The sequence below is a fragment of the Taeniopygia guttata genome, chromosome 27 (assembly GCF_048771995.1).
Source record: "Taeniopygia guttata chromosome 27, bTaeGut7.mat, whole genome shotgun sequence".
Classification (NCBI taxonomy): domain Eukaryota; kingdom Metazoa; phylum Chordata; class Aves; order Passeriformes; family Estrildidae; genus Taeniopygia; species Taeniopygia guttata.
Window position 1 is genome coordinate 431505 of NC_133052.1, and position 19004 is coordinate 450508.

General features: G+C 57.5%; 2 protein-coding genes across 6 annotated transcripts; one reads left to right on the forward strand and one right to left on the reverse strand.

Annotated features, from left to right (window-relative positions):
- Positions 1 to 1403: 1403 nt before the first annotated feature.
- On the reverse strand, positions 1404 to 12907 carry LIMD2 (LIM domain containing 2). 4 transcript variants are annotated; one of them, XM_030255881.4, is made up of 5 exons: positions 12775 to 12907; positions 4802 to 4937; positions 3119 to 3163; positions 2565 to 2704; positions 1404 to 2120 (listed from the first exon to the last, which is right to left on the reverse strand). In XM_030255881.4, the coding sequence occupies exons 2-5, from the start codon at positions 4841 to 4843 to the stop codon at positions 1961 to 1963; spliced, it is 387 nt and encodes a 128-aa protein (XP_030111741.1). In that variant the 5' UTR covers positions 4844 to 4937; positions 12775 to 12907; the 3' UTR covers positions 1404 to 1960.
- Positions 12908 to 13285: 378 nt separating this feature from the next.
- RNF113A2 (zinc finger protein 183-like) lies at positions 13286 to 18626 on the forward strand. 2 transcript variants are annotated; one of them, XM_012571047.5, is made up of 10 exons: positions 13286 to 13441; positions 13827 to 13903; positions 14020 to 14124; positions 15089 to 15196; positions 15441 to 15550; positions 15713 to 15819; positions 16310 to 16399; positions 17042 to 17135; positions 17944 to 18050; positions 18492 to 18622. In XM_012571047.5, the coding sequence occupies exons 1-10, from the start codon at positions 13342 to 13344 to the stop codon at positions 18569 to 18571; spliced, it is 978 nt and encodes a 325-aa protein (XP_012426501.5). In that variant the 5' UTR covers positions 13286 to 13341; the 3' UTR covers positions 18572 to 18622.
- Positions 18627 to 19004: the final 378 nt, after the last annotated feature.

Below are 19004 nucleotides of genomic sequence, written 5' to 3' on the forward strand. Positions count from 1 at the left end.
TGGGAGCTGAGGGAATGGGGAAGTGAGGCCAGCAAGGGGCAGGAAGCAGAACCGAGGGCTCTGCTTTCATTTTCTGAGCCTCTGAAGAAGGAAGGGGCCCCAGGCCTGCAGCATCACAACCCCTCAGCAGGGCTGCTCGGGGGTGGCGGTTTTGGGTGTAAATCTGCCACCTGCGTGGTGGGGACAGTCAGAGCTCCTGGTGAGGCTGAAGCCCCCTGGGAGCCTTGCCAGGGCGTGTGTGCACAGTTCCCGTGCTGCCTGAGTGTCCCCAGGCCGTGCCTGCCCAGGAGCCCTTTGAAAGGAGAATTAACTTGTCCAGCATCAGACTCCTGTGATCACTGAGCCAGTGCTGTCCCCAAAATCAATGTCACTGTGGAGCTGCTGCCTGGCTGGGGTGCACACCCTGAGCCCCACAAGGGCTGTCTGAGCAGGGGGAGCACCCCAGGCTCTATTTGTGCCATCTCTTCCTCCTCTGGACTGCCCATCCCCATCTTTCTCCCTCTCTCATCCTTATCTCCTGTTTCCGTGGCGGTGTCTGGCTTCTCCCAGACAGAACGTGCTCGCCCGAGCTGATGGGATCAGTCAGGGATGGAACAGAGGCTCTTGCTGTTGATACCACAGGCTGTTGCTCTATGTGGGGGGCCCTGAAAAGCCCAATTCCTGTAGAATTTGAAAGACATGGGGTTCCTGAGCACAGCTGTACACAGTGTGCCTGGAGGAAAGAGGTAAATAATAATTAAAACCAGCCTCATCCACTTTCTCTGGTTTTCCTGCATTTGTGCCTCCAGCCTGGCAGGGCTTGCATTAATTGGTATGAACTGTGCTATCCAAACCAGGGGAAGGGATGTGGGGGGGTTCCAAGGGAGACCCTGAGCCCAGCCCAGCACTGATCCCGTCCTGCCCCTGGCAGAGCCCCTGAGGGACAGGGCACGATGGCCACTGATGGGGAGGGGAGAGTGTGACGCAGGGCAAAGGGTGGGCCTAGTCCTGGGGGGTCCCCAGGCTGGTGAAAGCCTTTTGAGGGCAGTCTGGGCTCCATTTGGAAGCTGGTGGAAGGTTCCAGCTGTGCTGTGCAGCTCACAGGGCAATGCTGATGAGGAATTTGAAATCCTGGTTTGTTTCCCAAAAACTTGGGGGCTCCAGGGGGGCTTCTGGTCAGGGGCCTGCATCCTGGTCACCTCTGCCTAGTCCTCATGGTGTGCAGGACCCCTCTCAGCACCCCCCAAAGAAGGGAGGGCTGTCTCTTTCCCTTCCCTCACGCCCTTCCCTCCCAGGTATCCAGGAGTACTTCCTTGGTCCTGGATGGACAGAAGTTCTTTCCACGCTGCCTGGGCAGTAAGAGGCAGACCTGAGCACTAGTCCCACCTCCCCAGGCCCTTGGGAACACGGGACAAGACAGGGAAGGCTGGGAAACCTTGTATTACAAAAATAAAGGCGCGCAGGTGAAGCTGCCGCAGGCTCCAGCGCAGAACGTACCAATGGAAGGCAAATATAAAAAACAGACACTTAAACCGTGGCAGGGCAACATCCTTAAGGCTGAACCATCCCAGCTGAACTGAGCTGATGTAAACCAAGGACCCTCCTTATCCAGAGCCCCAGCAGGGCTGGTGTGGTGGAGCTGGGATCTCTGCAGTGGCTCACAAGCTGGATGAGCCCCCAGCTCATCCCTTTTCCATGGTGACAGGCCCGAAATGGATCAACAGGGCTGGGGGTCCCATGGGGGCAATTGCTTCTGCTCTGGTCTCACTGGGGAGAAGGGCCTGCAGAGAGAGAGGGCTCCAGGTCTGGGGGCTGCACCCTGGTCACCTCTGCCCTGTCCTTAGGGCCTGCAGGACCCCCCTGAGCACCCTCCAAAGAGGGGCTCCCCCTCTGCCCTGCCCCAGGTCCTGCTCTACATCAGCTCAGTCAGCCCGGCTCAGCTCCTCTGGCTCCGCGGGCTCCGGAGCGGGACTGGCCCCGCTCACGCTGACTTGGTGCCGCTCTCCACCTCCTTGTGCACCCACAGCTCCTTGTGCTGCTTGCGCCCGAAGCCTTCGTCGTAGTTGCCTTTACTCTTGAAGAGCTGCTGGAAGTGGGGCTTGCAGTAGAATTCCCCATGGAGCGCGGCGTAGCTGCCCAGGCTGGGGAGGAAGGGCAGGGTTAGCCGGGCAGGGAGGCTGAGCCGGGGAGAGTGAGGGGATTGGGGACACAGGGACAGCACAGGGGGAGCAGACAGGAAGGGACCCTTAGGGACAACAGCTCCCTCCCACCAGCAGAGGCTGTTGGGGGCTGCTGTCAGTAGAGATGGGGGGGTCCCAGGGGGCTCAGCCTCTGCTCTGAGTCCTCCAGGAGGCTCTGGCTCAGCTCCGTGTTCCCCCGGGGCTGCTCTCAAGGGGAAGCCTCTCTCCTGCCACACCAGGTAGGATTTAGCTGTGACTTGGGCTCAGGTGTGCAGATAAACCTTTGTTCTGCTGCAATGGGTGGGCTGGGGTCTTTGGCTACTGGCCGAGCAAGGGGCTGTGATTGGGGGGCACTATTTGGGAGGGTCTTGGCACCTGTCCCACCACGGGCACAGCCCTGCTCACCTGAGCTTGGTGTGGCAGTGCTTGCAGCAGAAGCAGAAGTTGTGGAAGACGAATTTATCAGCCACCAGCCGTTCCATGGGATACACGGTTTTCTGGCAGGCAGTGCACATCTCCTTCACCTGCGCCTTCAGGCTGAAGGACTGGCCAAGGGCAGAGCAAAGGGAGACAGAGGATGAGGAAGGAGTTTGGGACAACCTACATACCTCCACTGCCCTCTTCCCTGCCCTCCATTCACCAGAGCACTGGGGAGCAGGAAGCAGCCCCACATCCCTCACCCTCCCTGGGACACTCCACTGGTGCTGGGCTGAACTCGAGCTTGGTCTATGGATTTTTGGCCCTTCCACCCTTGCCAAGAATCAGCAGGATGAGGCCCTGGCACAGAGCAGCTGTGGCTGCCCCTGGATCCCTGGAAGAGTCCCAGGCCAGGCTGGGAGCAGCCTGGGACAGTGGAAGGTGTCCCTGCCATGGCAGGGGTGGGAATGGATGGGCTCTGAGGTCCCTGCCACCCCAGGCCATTCTGGGATGATTCTGTGGTGTAGAAAAAGCAAAGGTACCTTGGAGCGCTGCACTGTGCTGCCTCCTGAGCTGGTTTTGGCCTCCTAAAAAGGAAAGGAGAAAGCAAAATGAGAGCTTGGCACAAGACCCTGGCAAAACCCCTCGGTGACCTGCACCTGCAAACCATCACCTGTGGCTCATGCACATCTGCTCCGAGATGCTGCCCTGCCTCTTGGAGCAGGGCAATTAACTCCTCTTGCTGGAGGAGCACAGGGCTCGGACAATGCTGCCCCACGGGTGCTTGCCCGGGGCTCAGGGGGCAGTGGCCCATTCCCCCAGCCATAGCTGGGTGCCCCTCGCCGTCCTGGAGCCTCTTGAGGCAGAGGTTTTGTTTCCAGTTCCTCTGCCCTGTGTCAGCCCCTCAGCTGGGGCTGTGCAGGAAACAAAGGGGTGTGGGGAGGGCACAGGGGCAGCAGGGCACGGGCAGAGCTCTCCCAGCTCAGGGGCAGGTGCTGCTCAGCCCTGCAGAGCCTGGTGAGCAGCATCTACCTGTGCCCCAGGTTCCAGGGCAGGGTCTCTCTGCACCATGTCCCATCTGCAGCTGCAGTAGCTCATCCCTTCCAAATCCACCCTCACCAGTGCACATCCCCAGGGCAACTGCACGGGCACCAGCTGGGTCCCTGGCAGCCACCCCAGGAGTTTCACCCGTCTTGGCACTGATGGAAGCGCTCCTTCCTTCCCAAAGTTGGGATCCAAGGGGCAATGGCACTCCAGCCAGGTGACCAGTCAGGGCTGGTTCATCCCCAGTCGGTCCCCGGGACATCCCCCCAGGATGTCCCCCTGCTGTCCTTGTCCTTCCTCTGGCTGCAGTTTGGCTCTGCCTGCCCAGCACTGCCCCTCTCTGCCACCAGGCTGATCCTCACCCCCGGCCCGTTCCTCCTGCATTGTCCTTCCCCATCGTTTCTCCTTTGTATTTTTGGAAACAGTTTGTGTAAGGGACGCACAGGAAGCTCTCCCCTCGCCGAGCTGCCTCCTCAGAGGTTTCCCAGCTGCTCTCACTGGCTGAGGTCAGGGACGTGGCTTTCCTCAGTCCCACGAGGCTGGAGGCAGGAGCCAAAGTCAACAGAGGGACGTGGGCAGCGAGGAGGCTCTGGTCGTATAAAACCAGTTGCATCCCTTGGCACTGGGAGAGCAACCGCAGGTGCTCTCCCGGGGTTAGGATTTAATATGCTGTTTCCAGGCTCAGCTGACCAGAGCTGAGGAAAGTCTGCCTCTCGGAGCTGCTACATCCGTTCCCAAGGCTACAGCCATCCATGGCTGCTGTCACTTCTCGGCAGCCTCGCTCTCCGTTCCATATCTGATAGATCTTCCCTGGGGAAGGGCCGTATCCTGTCCCAGCAGGAGATGTTCTTGAACCTTTATGTTTTTCCATCTCAAATCACTCCAGCCCTAAGCAGCTCGAAAGCTCTCAATTGTGATCGGGGAAAGCCATGGAAACACAAACAAACAGACAGCAGCTCGAGACAGCGCGGGGCGAGAGCTCTGGATGGAGCAGAGCCTGAGGCTGGCGTCCAGCATGCTCAGCAAACAGCACCTTCTGCTGGAACATTCCTGTCCCCAGTTCTGTTGTCTGAGTAGCTGTGACTGTGCCTTTGATCACCCTAAAATGTCTGTAGAGAACCCTCCCCCTGAGAACCCAAACCCGGCCGAAATTCCCACACAAACCCCAGGAGGCCACATACATGAGCTGGGGCTGGGCTGGTGGCTCCCGTGGCCTGGAACATGGCTCCTTTCCCCTCTCTGTCTGTTTAATCCTGAGCTCCAAGGCTGTGGGTCGATGCTGCTGCAGAAGTGTCGAAGACAGACCTCTTGCAGCACCTGGAAAGGAAATGTCATCAGGCTGGTTTCATCACCAGGCCAGCAGCTCTGCAGGAGCTGGTGTGGGCTCGAAGCTCCTGCCGGGTCTGAGCAGCCCCCTGGGCTGGGGAGCCCAGAGACTGAGGCACAGGAGCTGGACAGGAGATGCAGGTCTGGAACACTCTGATGGCAGCTGGAGGGTTTGGGGCTCTGAGCACCTGGAAGGTGCTGTGATGGTCTCTACTCCAAACCCACACCATGCACCTGCCAGGCAATGACCACGCCACTGGCAGCAAGGCTGACCCCAAGCCAGGGCAGCAAAACCAGCACCCCGTGTTTCACTAATGCAGCCACGAAAGGACTGGTGTTGCTGGAGGAAGGACTCTGGTTTTAGTCTAATTTTAGCCCAGAAAAATCTCGCTGATCACAGCTCAGCAGAGCAAGTGATGGGGATTTTGTTTTCTCACGGAGCCCACATCGCCTTTAGGCTGAGCCCCATGTGAGGTGCTCAGTGCCTGGAGGATGAGGCTGACAGGGCTGAGACCCACACAGGAAGAAACACCAGCATTGCAAACCACCTCTTTCGGTAAAAAAGAGCTAAAAAGGCACTGACAGCTCCTCAGGGGGTTTTCCCCACCGAATTTTACCTTCAAAACACCCATGAAAAATGAGCCCTGGTTTGAATACAGAGGACAGAGCGTGGGGTCGAGTGAACATGGCCAAGGGAGGAGCAGAGCAGCAAAAAGGAGGGTGAAAGGGTGGCTCTGCAATGATGGGGATGAGCTGGAGGCTGGAAAACCAGCACCTGCCTCTGCCTGGGGCTGCTTTCCTGTCCTACTGAACCCCCTTGGCCTCATATTGCCACCCCAACAACCTTCCTGCTGCCCAAGGACTGGGCTAGACACTGAGAAAGCCCCAGGGCAGAGACCTGTCAGGGTGGAGGGCTTGGGGCAGGGGCATCTCCTCAATGCCTACCTCACAGGGACATTTGCAAACATGCCCTGAGTTTTAGGGGGCTCTTTGGCTGCCAAACCCCCAGCAGCTGACAGCAGGTTTGAGTTACATCCAGCAAAGCCCCTGAAATTGATGGCTGCTTTCAGAGTTAAAAGACCTTTTCCCCAGGTCCTGGGCCCTTGGCGGCTGCCCCTCACGGCCCTGGGGCTGCACAGCCCTGCTTGCAAACATTTCACAGCTCAGCTGAGGCCCAGCCCTGCTCTATCAAAATCATTTCCCGTCTCTCTGCGGTTTGGTTGTTATTTCCTGCTCCCCTCGCAGGCAGCTGCTGCTGAACCCATCTGCTGGGGGCAGAGCACCCCCCAGCCCTCCCTGCCCCATTCCCTGGGACCTTCTCTTGGTGCCTCTGGGGTCTGCGGGGTCCGACAGCCCCGCACAGACCCTGCAGGGGACACAGAAAACCCAGTGTCCCCCCTGCACACACACCTCTAACACAGACCCACAACCCTCCCCCTTTCCACTTCACCCCAGCCTTTGCTACACGTATTTGTCCTGCCGCAGCTTCCCTTGCAGCTCATCTTTCTGCCCAGCCCCAGCCCCTTCCTGCCCTCGGTGTTTCCACACGCTCCACCAGAAGCTGCTCCGGTGGAAGGAGTCCCTGCACAGGGCAGGGCGGTGGAACCAGATGATCCTTGAGGTCTCTTCAACCCAAACCAGTCAGGGACCATTCTCTGATAGCCCATTTTTATTTCCACCCACTATTTGTTTCTTTGCTCCTCAGGCCCCCAAGGCCCTTTCCCATCAATTCCCCCATTGTCCCAGCCCATGGTGGGATGTTTCTCACCCAGCCCCTCTCTCCTGGCAGCATTTCCCGTGAGCCCCTGGCTCAGGAGCTGTTAAACCTCCTTCCTGCTGCAGAAATCTCGTGCTGAGGCGATAAGGGAACCAGACCAAGCGAGAAAGTGCAGGAGGGATTCCTGAGGGCTCTCGGCCACTGTCACTGCCCAGGAGCACAGGCTGGGACTGGGCAGCCACCAGCAGCTCCAGGAGCAGTGCCTGAGGACACGCTGCCACACCGATGTCACAAAGCCTTCAGAAGGGCTCGGGGCTCCTGCCTCTGAGGGCTGTGTGACAAAGCCAGCAGCCAAGGCCCTGCCCCACAGCGGAGACCGGCACCATAGCTGCCAGAACTGACTGCTCTGAACCTCCGGTCCCTCAAGTCCTCAGCCACTCCACAGCCTGGGAGGAGCAGGAGTGAGCACTGTCCTCCTCTCCAGGTTATGCCAGCAGTTTCAGGTTTTTGGCTCAGGACAAGGTGAGAGCCCCTTTGCCTTCCAGCATCGCTTCGTCCTGCCCCTTGTAGCCACTGATGGCTCGAAGCAGGGGAGGAGTTTGAGGGGAGGAAGGCAACACTGCTCCATCACAGAGCTTTTCCCTAAGAGCCTCCTGCACCCCCTCCCACCTTCCTGCCTGACCCTGGGGCAGATAGAGGGAGAGGGAACATCTGGGATGGCCCAAGGCAGTCCCCTGAGCTCAGCCTGCCTCTGAAGGATCAGGTTTCCTGCAGCCAGGAGGGGTGCAGGGAGCCTTTCCCCCTTCCCCTCTCCGGAGGGGCCACCAGGGCCGCCCCAGTCCGACCCAGCCCGGTGGATTTCCGGCAGGGAAGGAGCAGGGGCTGGAGGGCCAGGGGCCCCTCTCTCCAGATGGTTCCCATTAGCAGCCCTGGAAGGGTTTGTTTACTGCAGGGATCACTGCTCCATTGCAGGAGGCTTTCCCAAAAGCCAGGCCCCCTTCCTCCTCCATCTTCCTCCTCCATCCTCGGAGGGACTGGAGTGTCCCTGGAGCACAGTGAGGCACGGGCAGGGGAGGCACCTCGGGGAGGCTGTCAGGCCTTTCCCCCAGGAAATCTGGGCTGAGCTGGTGACTGTGGGGATGGATATCCACGAGATCCTGTGCAGGATCAGAGAAACCCACACACAGGCAGGGCTGGGCCTCCAGCTGCATGGCCATCACCCCTCTCAGCTGGCCAGTGTGGGGAAGAGGAGAACAGGAGCTGGAAGAGCCTGTCTCCCGAGCCTGGGACTCACCCAGGTCCCAAGGCTCAGTTTCTGCAATCTTGGCTCTCACAGTTCACCCTCACCATGAAACCAAGCGTGGTGCACAACCAGCATCAAGCAGGCCAGGCCAGAGCCAGGCACAGCAGCGCCAGGGAAGGGATGATGGAGCGAGCCCAGTGGCCACAGCTCCTGCTTTAGGCATGGAATCCCTTAATTCTGCTTCAGGTCTTGGCTCTTGCATGGCTCTGAGCCAGCCACTTGACCTCACTGGCACTGGGGACTCAGGGCAGTGCCCTGCTGGCTTGGCACAGGGTGGAGGACTTCAGGGAGGAGAATCCAGACATTTCTGGGGACAGCCCTATCCTGCTGGTGAGAGAGCCTGACCCTGCCTCACCCCACGGCCAGGAGCCACCTTCCACCAGCCTGCTCCACTAATCCCCTTTCCATCCACGTCCTGCCTCTTGAAAACCTGCCAGCGGGCAGGAAATCTGCAGCCAAAATGCTGAGGGATGCTGACAAGGAATAGCTGTGGGGAGGAACAGGGCTGCCTTTGTCAGGGCAACAATGGGGTACCCACAGGAGTGAGGGGGAGCCCAAGGGAAGCCCCTGCCCACCCGCTCCCCTCTGCCACTTTCATCCCTGCCTCCCCTGAGGAGAAGTGCACAGCTCTGGAAGCACCAGGGCCAAGGGACTGGGCTGGTCCCTGCCCTGCCTCTCAGTGAGGGGCCCACAGGCCAGAAGGATGCTACTGGGATTCCCCTGCTTTCCAGAAGCAGAAATGGAGGCAGCCTATTCTGGGATTGTGGCTGTGTTTAAAGGCATCCATTAAAAATCATGATCTGAAGGGAGTCTCTGCTTGCTGGGATCTCCTCTCTTGCTGGGAGCTGATAGAGCAGAGAAGCACAGCAGAAATCCTGCCACAAGGATGAGAAGAGGCTTTTCCAATCAGAGACAAATTCTCAGTAGTGCCAGACAAAAATTGCAGGTTGAGAGGTTCAGGCTGGACGTTAGACAGAAGTGCTTCACTGGGAGAAACTCTGGAAGCCCTACAGAAGGGACTAATGAGGTGCAATATCAACCTGCTGCAAACAAGCACAACAGGCAAACAGAAGCTCATGGCCTCCCTGCCCTCATCAGCTCTTCCCTAATCTCTTCCATAAACCACACTCCACCTGGAAACATCACCTCCTGGTTCCCTACTCAAATGTACAGCCATTTACCATTAGACATTAGTTCTTCTCCCATCATATGTCTGCCTCTCAGGGGGATTCCTAAAGAGTAACCACGTTCAGGAGAAGCAGATTCCTTTTAACCTGTTCTCAGCTGGTGGGCTTTCTGTTGCCATAGCCACCGTGGGGCCCTGATGCAAACAGGTGAGCTGGTCTGGCAGCTCCACACCTGCGAGATCTCAGACCTTGGAACTGACACAAAACTCCAGCACCCCTGAAAACCTCTGGCCTGATGTGTCCTTACAACCCCCCCCCCCCCCCGCCCGCCCTGCAGAAGAATCCAGGTATCTTCCTTCCATTTGCTCTCTTTTCTCTGTCCTTTTTCCTGTCTCCACCTAAAATAATCATTTCCTTGGGGCTCTGTCATGAGGCCCTGTTGTTTCAGAAGTCATTTATCATAGCCAAGGAAGGCACTGAGCCAGCCTGACATGATCTGTGCTAGAACCACCCAGCATTTCATTCTGCTTCCCAACAGCACGTCTCTGATTACTCTTCCAGAACCTGTTCTAGAACCCAACCTTTCCTTGTACTCCAATTAACGGACCTGTAATTGCCTGTAATTTCCTCCTTCCTCCAACACAACCTCTCAGAGTTACCTCGGCTGGTTTCCTCTTGTGGAATATCACCTGTTGCTCCCAGACTCTGGGCTGGCATTTCCTGTGCTGGAGTGCCCTAGGAAGGTGGCATTTGGGGACACGGTTTACCAGTGGCCTTGGCAGTGCTGTGGGAATGGTTGGACAATATCATCTTGGAGAACTTTTCCAACCCGAAGGATTCTCTGATTCCATGGGGTGAGCCCATCTCTTGGGCCCCGAGAGACCCCACAAAAATCTTTTAGTGTTTCATTACCTGCAGATGCAGCAAGAGCAGGAGTGGGTCCAGCTCCAGGCACTCCAAAACACAGCACAGCCCCTTTCCATGGTCCCTGCCTCCACACAAGCCCTACAAAAGCTGCTCTTTGCTGTCCAAATGTAGATTGTATAAGAAGAAAACACGACCAAAATCATATTGGTAGTTAAATCTCTTCAAATATCATTCTTTTTGAGCTGCTCCAGCTATTTTCAGCCTTTATCTCTACCCTTCCTTTTAGGATCCAAGGTGCCGTAGAGCCCAGCACAGGATTTGGTTCCCTGAAATCCACAAGATTGCAGTGGAGCAATGAGTGTGCTGGGAAAAGTAATCCCTGGAGAGGCACATCAGAGGATGCTGAGGCATCTTGCCACTGAAAACCCCGAGCTGGACATATGGAGAGGGTTATGGGCACACCACAGGAGTGAGAAATATGTCTAAAGTGTGCTTAACATTGATACTGCAATGATCCTTTTGTCCAGATTTAATGTTTTCCATCCCAGGGCTTTTGCTAAGAGCGAGGTAAGCACTGCAACAGCCCCAGATGGCAGATAAAAATGACTTAACTGGGAGGGAGAAGCAGACATGTCTTGGGGGGACATAGCAGCTGCCTGGCAAAACCCTGCAGGACCTGAGGGTGGGAGAAAAGGAAAAGAAAAACTTCCTCACCCTCCAGGACCAGAGGGTAGTTGAATACTCCCAGGAGTTACCCACTGAAGGAAAATAGAAGAGGAATTCCCCTCCCTAATGAGAAGTCTCCTGGGGTTTCTGCTGACCAAAAAAAGGTCAGGAACCTGGTTTTAAGCTGTATGAGAATGAAGATGCATCCAAGCACTTTGCAAAGCCCCAAGAGGTTGTTTCTGACATGCCCTCAGCTTGGAACTGGGAATTTGCTTCTTGGAGGACTCCCATTTAAAAAGGACACTAACACTGGGGCTGTTTCAGACTAAGCTTGGTCATTTGCCCTGCAATTATTTTGCAATCTACATTAATAATGCTGCAGACTCCTGGCCTTAAACACACGACAGCTCAGCTGAGGCACCAGATGTCTTCCCTGTGAGAGCCCTCACACGACGTCTTTGGTGGACAAAGCCCAATTTTCAAGGCTGGATTATCAGCTTTTTTCCAAAACTGATACCCACACCATGAAAAAAAACAGCAGAAAATTGATCATAAATATGATCTACAAGTATCTTAGCTTGTTTGAAGTGATCCAAGGAGATTAGACAGATCAGGCTGGCTCAAAACACAGTAGTTACAGCACCAGACTGGGAGACCTAGGCTTGATTCCTAAATCCGCTGCTAATTTTGGATGGCAGGGGATAAATAATTTCATTTTTTATGTTCCCTTTTTTCCCCCCTCCCCTCGATGGAAACAGAGCTACTCTCCTTTGTGAAGCCCTGAGAGATCCCTGGCTGTTGAGGGTTATGTCAGAGCCCAGGGCATTTGTGTTGTTAATAAACCTCACAGCCATGCAACAGCCTCCCCAGGGAAGTGATGAAAGACCTGTCGCTGGACAGGTTTAAATGCGGCAGGAGACATCGGGAACGGGCAGGCATTAACGCCGGAGGATGAGGGAGCCGCGATCTAACAGGTTTTTCCTTCCATCTCGGCTCAGTAGAACAGATGTGTCCAGCCGCCCTCCGGCACGGACTGCAGCACACAACAAAGAGGGAGCTCCAGCCCAAACGGGAGCGAGAGCCCCCAAAAGCGCCCCCAAACACGGACCCCGAGCAGACCCAGCCAGCACGGGCCCGCGAGCCCCACCGGCTACCGGCCCCGGGCTCCGCTCCCTGCCCCGGCCGCAGCCCCCGGGACCCCAAACCTCCTCCCGAGACCGAGCGGCTCCGGTGCTGAGGGGCCGGGGCCGAGCCCCGGGTGCGGGGCGGCCCCGGGGCAGCGCAGCCGCTCCCCCCGGGGCTCTCCCCGCGCCTTCCCCGCTGCTCTCCATCCCCGCTCCCCTCCATCCCCGCTCCCCGGGGCTCTCCCCATCCCCGCTCCCCTCCATCCCCGCTCCCCGGGGCTCTCCCCATCCTCGCTCCCCTCCATCCCCGCTGCTCCCCATCCCCGCCCGGCAGCTCGGCAGCCCCGCTGTAGGTGCGGACGAGCCGCTCACGCCGCGCTCGGGGCCGGCATTGTCTCGCAGCCGCCTCCCGCCGCCCCCGACGGAGCTCACCGCCGAGCAGGAGGGTCCGCAGGCAGGCGGGGCCGGGCCGGGCCGTGCCGTGCCGTGCCGTGCCCGTGTCCCGCCGCAGAGGCCTCAGCCGTGCAGCGGAGCCGCTTCCTGCGCTCCCCCGCCGGCTCCGAGCCCTTTTATCGCGGGGCCGCGGCAGCGATTGGCTCCCGGCGTCGAGCCGGCTTCCAGCCGCTCGCTTCTTTGTGTGCAGCCAGCCCCTAGCCCCGAGCCTTCCCCGCTCCCTCGGCTCCCGGCTCTCTCTGCCTGCTCGCCCGCAGCCTCCCCGGCCCCGGCAGCGACCCTTCCGCTTTCTGGCACCGGGTGCAATTAGCCCCCCGGTAATTAGCTGTTCCAGCCTCTCCCAGGAGCTGCGTGTGCAGATTGGCTTCGCTCCAAGCTTTGGACACGGCCTTGGGCTCTCTCCGCGTGGCACTCACCCACCCCGGTGAGGGATCCTGTAGCATCCCAAGGGATCCATCCCTCCAATGTCTGCAAAAGCCACATTTCCCACACCTCAACTCACTGCTTGCATGGGAAGGATTGCATCAGGCAGCAGCAGGAAAGGAGGATTCCAGTGCTTCCCACTCTTTACCCTCCAGAGGGGCAAAACTGTTCAGTGATGGTTTCATAAATCCAGGGTTTACTCCGTGGAGAGCTGATGAGCCGAGCGTGGGAGCGAGCTGTGCGAGGTGACTGGTGGATCTGCCGGAGCAGCGTCCCGTGGCCCAAGCAAAAGCCCTGCCTGGACTATAAAGGCAGCTTCCCATCGTGTTTGGAGGGCTGGGATTTCCCCAGGAGGAGGGTAAAACATCAGAAATAAACATAAATATTAATAGTTAAAAGCTGGAGGTGGTTTCACGCCAGCCAAAATGGCCACGGGTCAGGAGGGAGACAGCAATAACCTGTAGCTCTGAGGACTTTACCTTAAGCTCTCAAAGCCCTCCAATGAGCCATAAATGGAGGGAAATATACCATGGAGTGTTGGGAATATCTTTGAAAATGGTGATCATAGAACAAATATTCTTGTTTGGCTCCGGCAGGACGGAGGAGCAGCCCGGGCCCGCCGGGGGCGCCGAGTCCTCCGCGCCCGCAGGGGGCGCTGCCCGCGCTGGCCGCGCCGGCGCCGCTCTACCCAGCGCCGCGGTCTCGGCGGCACAGCATGGCGGAGGAGAGCGGCGTCTGTAGCTTTGTGTTCAAGAAGCGGGTCCGGGCCGCGGGCAGCGGCCGGCGGAAACGGCCCGTCAGCGACCAGGAGCGGGGTGCGGACCGGGGGGACCCGGGCGGCGTGGGGAGCCGGTGCGGTGCAGGCGAGGGAGGGCCTGGTGCCGCCCCAGCGCTGCCCGGGCCGGGCTTGGCCGCCCTCCCCAGCCCGTGGGTGTGCGGCCGAGGGCGTGAGGGAGCCCTGCGGGTGTGCCACAGCGGAGCTAGGCTGGGTATTAGGAGAAGGCTCTTCCCCTGGAAGGTGGGCGGACACTGCCCGGGCTCCCAGGGAACGGCCCGGCTCCAAGGCTGCCCGGGCTCCGGAGCCTTTGGGCAGCGCTCCCAGGGCGGGACTGCTGGGCCCGCTGGGGCCGGGGCTGCCTCAGGCCGGGGCCGGGGCTGCCTCAGGCCGCGGCCGTGCCCTCACTTGGGCTCTCCCCGCAGAGAGCAGCGGGGAGGAGGGCAGCACCGTGGTGCGCAAGGAGCGGCGGCGGGACACCCCCAACCCCATGATCCAGAAGGTAAGGGAGCTCCAGGGAGTACCTGCTCCGTCCAGGGGGCCTGCGGGGCCTGCCAGGCTCAGCCGTGACGGGACAGCGCTGTAGCCTTTCCTCCCCCATCCCTGCTGTGCCCCCAGACCAGGCGCTGCACGAGGGAGAGGCCGGAGTACGCGCCGAGCAGCAGCGAGGATGAGGATCCTGCCAAGGAGATCGGGGTCACCTACAAATCCACCAGGTCGGCGGTAAGGACAGGCAGCAGGGGACCTGGGCTGTCACCTCACGTGGGGCTGGGGATCCCACTCCTCAGAGACAGAATCTGCCACTCTAAACGTGGGATTGGACATTCTTTCCTATTAATGCAACTCCCTGTCACCGCTTAACAGCCAAGCACCTTGTGCTGGGTTTACTCTGACAGTCCCTCCCTCCACGGGAGGCCATCAAAGGCTGGCCTTTCCCTTTTAGAGGTGAGAGTTAAAACCCCAGGATGCCACTGGACTTGCCCAACACTGCATAGATTTTTCAGGAGAGGAAGCGGTTGGATCAGGTTGGCTCAACTGTTGGGTTTGTGTTTTCGGTGTTAGGCCATCTTTGGCTGCTCCCAAGGGAGGCAGTGTTTGGTTTGCCCAACCTTCTGCAGAGAATGGAAAGGGATGGGAGGAGGTGACAGCTTTGGCACTCTGCACTCTTTTGGCACCTAAGTTGGATTTGTATCTAATTGAGGCTGGCTGTAATTATTCTCTGGTTTCTGTGCAGCTGTTCTCAAAGATGTGATAAAAGCTAGGAATAGGTATCTGTTCAGGCCATTAAAGAAGAATCTAAACCAGATCACTGTGTTGAAACTGAATTTTGGCCATCCCCAGCTGGGTCAGAAGCTCAGTAACATCCTGTGTGTGGGCAAGAGGGTCCTGTGACTAAAATGACACCCACCTGAACTGGGTGACATGGCTGAACTGAGTGGGGCTTCCAGCTGAGCTGGGGCTAAGTGTGAAGGAGTTAAACAAGTGTTCCCTGACTGCAGGCTGAAATTTGGGAGCAATGAGGAATTAGCACTCTGGCCTCTGCACACACTAGGCTGGAGCCTCTAGTGACTTCTCCCGAGCGAATGTGTCCAGTTCTTGCTCTGTGACAATCTTCAGGCAGACAGGAGCTCTCTGTCTTATCCAGGTGTTCCCTCCACTCTTGCCACAAGTTTTCCTTGCTTTTCAGAAACCTGTTGGCCCAGAAGACATGGGAGCCACAGCAGTGTACGAACTGGACACAGAGAAGGAGAAGGATGCCCAGGCCATCTTTGAGCGCAGCCAGAAGATCCAGGAGGTGAGTCAGCCTTGCTTCTCAGGAACTCTGCTCTGCGGCAGGAGAGCCTGTGCTTTGCTCATCCCCTTCTGCACACCAAGAAGGGTTAGAGTCTCATCTTCCCTAGAAGTTCAAGGAGCCAGGAGTATAACCTGTGCAAATAGGGGAGTTTTGTGGCTTTATTGGTGTTAAGGTCAGAGTGGTGGCAGTTAATTCATGTTATGAAGCTCTCCTGATCCTTAATCATCTCTTCTTGCTTTCCTAGGAGCTGAGAGGAAAGGAAGACGATAAAATTTACCGTGGCATTAACAACTACCAGAAGTACGTGAAGCCCAAGGACACATCGATGGGAAATGCCTCCTCAGGAATGGTGAGGTGGGTTGGGATGAGCCTCGGGGTCTGTGACCGCAGAGGAGCTCACACACCATCCCAAAGGCAGTGTCTGGGGCTGGAGCTCTGCTGTCACTGCCAGTTTCTGCCTGACCAGTGTGGTGGGTGGTTCTGGCCAGCCAAGCTGAGCCTCTGCCCCCCTTTCAGGAAAGGCCCCATCCGAGCTCCGGAGCACCTGCGGGCCACGGTGCGCTGGGACTACCAGCCCGACATCTGCAAGGACTACAAGGAGACGGGGTTCTGCGGCTTCGGGGGTGAGCACCAGGCATGCCACGGCATCTAGTCCAGCTGTGACCCCGTGTTTGGGGTGCTGAGTCACAGACCCTTCTGTGCAGAGCTGTTTATGTACGGTTGTCATTTGTGCCATCCCTTCTGAAATCCCAGGGCCTCTAATTAGTGGTTATAGGAGTCCTGGAAGGGACCCCTGGGATGTTCCAGTGACCCATATTCTTACAGATATTGTGTGCACCGAGACCATGTGAGGGATGGGTTTTCCTGTTCTTTGTCCCATGTCCCATGTGCATAACTGCTGGAACTGTCCCTGTGGCACAGGGAGGATGATGCTCACAGCCTGTCAGCACTGAGGGATCCTGTACCTGCTCAAGAAGCTTAGTGCTGCCCTGGAGAAGGAGCAGTTAGATTTCTCCTGCTGGGCAAAGCTCAGGCTGCCCTGGAATTAGGTGTCCTGGTAACACTCTGCCCTTGCAGGCTGTCTCTTATTTCCTCTTTCTTTGTGCTGCTCAGACAGCTGCAAGTTCCTGCATGACCGCTCAGACTACAAGCACGGCTGGCAGATCGAACGGGAGCTGGACGAGGGCCGCTACGGCGTCAACGGTACGGCCAGTGCCCTCACAGGGCTGTGTTCAGAGTTCTGTGCAACTCCTGCTGCAGGACGAGCTGTGGGCCAGGAGCCACTGGCAGTGCTGAGCAGAGCTGCTGCTTTCACGTAACCCCTGGCTCTCTGTGGAGGAGAGCACTGCCGTGTGGGTCCCAGCAGCGAGCTCTGTGGGGCTGGGGAGACAGGACCGTCTGTCCCCCTGATGCCCAGGAGGTGGGATGGCATTTGTCACTCGTGTCCGGGGCTGTGGCCCAGGGCTCATGAGCGCTGCTGTGCAAATGGGGGCTAGTCTCTGCTCAGCTGGAGCCAGAACTTGGTGGCAGCTGGTTTGGAAGAAAGTCTAAAAAACAGGAGAGAGCTGGAGGATGTTTCTCTTTATAGCAGTGAGTGGGTGAAGTAGAAAAGAATTTTCTCCTGAGACGAGCAACAGGCCTTGCTTGGCTCATTAGCCCTAATTATAGCACAGTCCCACACGTGTTACTGGCATCAGCAACACCCAGATGCCAGAGCTCCATTGTTTCCAGCAGAGATTGAATCCCACCTGCTGTGCTCTCCCCTTATTTGTTATTTTGTGCCCCACATGTGAGCTGGGCTGGCCTCTCCTCTCACTCCACTCTGGTTTACTTTCTCTTCTGCAGACGACGAAAACTACGAGGTGAGCAGTGATGAAGAGGACATGCCTTTCAAGTGCTTCATCTGCAGAGGTTCCTTCAAGAACCCCGTGGTCACCAAGTAAGTGGTTGTTTGGCATGAGCAGGACGTGTGCTGTGGATGCAGCTCACGAGTCATTTATCCACTATTGAGGCAAAGACAACCCCAGCCCATGGGCTGGGTGTGGAACCTGCTTGTTGTCAGCCCTAGCTTTTTGGTGGGTGGGGGGAATCCTGTGAGAGCCAGGGAGTCTCATAGGTGCATCTGCAGCATCCCCTCGGAAGGGATCTCAAGCACTTACTAATTTCCACAAATGCTGCCTCATTGCCTCATCTTTCCCCCGTAACCTTGAGATTTTGTTTTCCTGGACACTGAATGGCAGCTGCACTGCCTGAGCAGAGAAATGTGGGCGTGGGGAAGCCAGGAGCTTGGCAAGGAGGGTGAGGAGGCTGAGGACAGCCCTTTCTCACTCTGAATGCTGTCCTGTGTCTGGAAGAGCTCACTGGTGGCTCTGTGCTGTCGCTGCACATCAGTGAAGCAATGCTGAAACACCTTCCATGAGGACAGGGATGCACAGGAAACTGTGCCTGCAGAGGAAGCTGTGCCTGCATCTCACTTTTGCCTCCCTTGGGGACCATGGAGAGAGCTGTGAGGCAGTGGAAAGGGCTGCCCAGGGAGCTGGTAGAGTCCCCATCCCTAGGGAACAAGGAACAACTGGACATGGCACTCAGTGCTCTGGTTTGTGTGACAAGGTGATGTTTGGTCAAAGGTTGGACTCGATCGTGGAGGTCATTCCCAACCTTCCCGTGACCAGCAGTCAGTAGTTTCTGACTCCAGGACACAGTGGCTGTGTCTGGGGGCTTGCAATGACCTCTGTGTCCCCGTACAGGTGTCGGCATTACTTCTGTGAGAGCTGTGCCCTGCAGCACTATCGCAAATCCCAGCGCTGCTACGTCTGTGACAAGCAGACCAATGGGGTCTTCAACCCCGCAAAAGGTAACGGGCACCTGGGGAGAGGGGCTTCTGGGGCAGCAGCTGGGCAGCAAAGGCACCAGCTCCTGTGGGGCTTCCTGGTGCTGGGCCTGGCCCTGAGCTGCAGTTCACAGTTCTTGGCTCAGAGCTCAGTTAGTGTCAGGAAATAATGAATCACAGATGACCATGAGCACCTCTGCTTGCCCAGGTGGGGAATCTGGGGAGCAACTGGAGAGGGAAGGGCCCTGTGCCCTGGGAGCAGAGGCAGCAGCTTGTGTGGTCAGTAATGCACTGAGGGAATGACTGTAACACCTGCCTGGACTCGGCAAACGGGGAGCTCTAAGCAGAGCCTCTGCAGGCAGGGGATTTTTGGTGGCTGCGTGGTCCTGCTGTAAACAAGACCTGCGCCCCTGGCTCTGGGGTGGCCTGCACCTGGAGCCTCATTGTACCTGTTCTGTTTTTCAGAACTTATGGCAAAACTGGAAAAACACAAAGGGGAGGAAGAAGAGGAGCAACGGTCAGACCAAGAAGAGGATCCACAGTAGCAGAAGACATTTTGTACATAACTGAATAAAGCTTTTGTAGGAGGAAAAAAAGCTACCAGCTGTAGCCAGGGATTCTGTATCCAACCAGCAGCTACTGAACCATGCCCAGCTGTGCTGGACTCTGTCTGTGCTGCCCTGTGGGGGCACAAGGCAGGACAGGCAAGACTCAAGGTCTGAGTGAGCCATCTGCTACCCCCAGAACCCCTGAGTGCAGCCGGGGAAGGAGGGTGAAGGTTCAGTGACTTTGGAATTGCTGCTTCTGACTATGGTGCTGCCGTTTCGCTCCTAACTGTGCACGGATCCTGCTGCTGTGCCAGCAGGGAACGAAGTTTATTTAAGCCCTCAGTCTTTGCGCATGGAGCAAACTGGAGGCATGGGCAAGGATGAGAAATACAAGCCTGCATTAAGTTCTTCCTTCACCCTAAAAATGGTA

Coding starts and splice junctions, on each gene's coding strand:
- RNF113A2 (XM_012571047.5), top strand. CDS start 13,342: ATGGCGGAGGAGAGCGGCGTCTGTAGCTTTGTGTTCAAGAAGCGGGTC. Junction 13,904..14,019: donor CCAACCCCATGATCCAGAAG/GTAAGGGAGCTC, acceptor CTGTGCCCCCAG/ACCAGGCGCTGCACGAGGGA. Junction 14,125..15,088: donor ACAAATCCACCAGGTCGGCG/GTAAGGACAGGC, acceptor CTTGCTTTTCAG/AAACCTGTTGGCCCAGAAGA.
- LIMD2 (XM_030255881.4), bottom strand. CDS start 4,843: ATGTTCCAGGCCACGGGAGCCACCAGCCCAGCCCCAGCTCAT. Junction 3,164..4,801: donor CCAGCCCAGCCCCAGCTCAT/GTATGTGGCCTC, acceptor TTTCCTTTTTAG/GAGGCCAAAACCAGCTCAGG. Junction 2,121..2,564: donor CACTGCCACACCAAGCTCAG/GTGAGCAGGGCT, acceptor CTTCCTCCCCAG/CCTGGGCAGCTACGCCGCGC.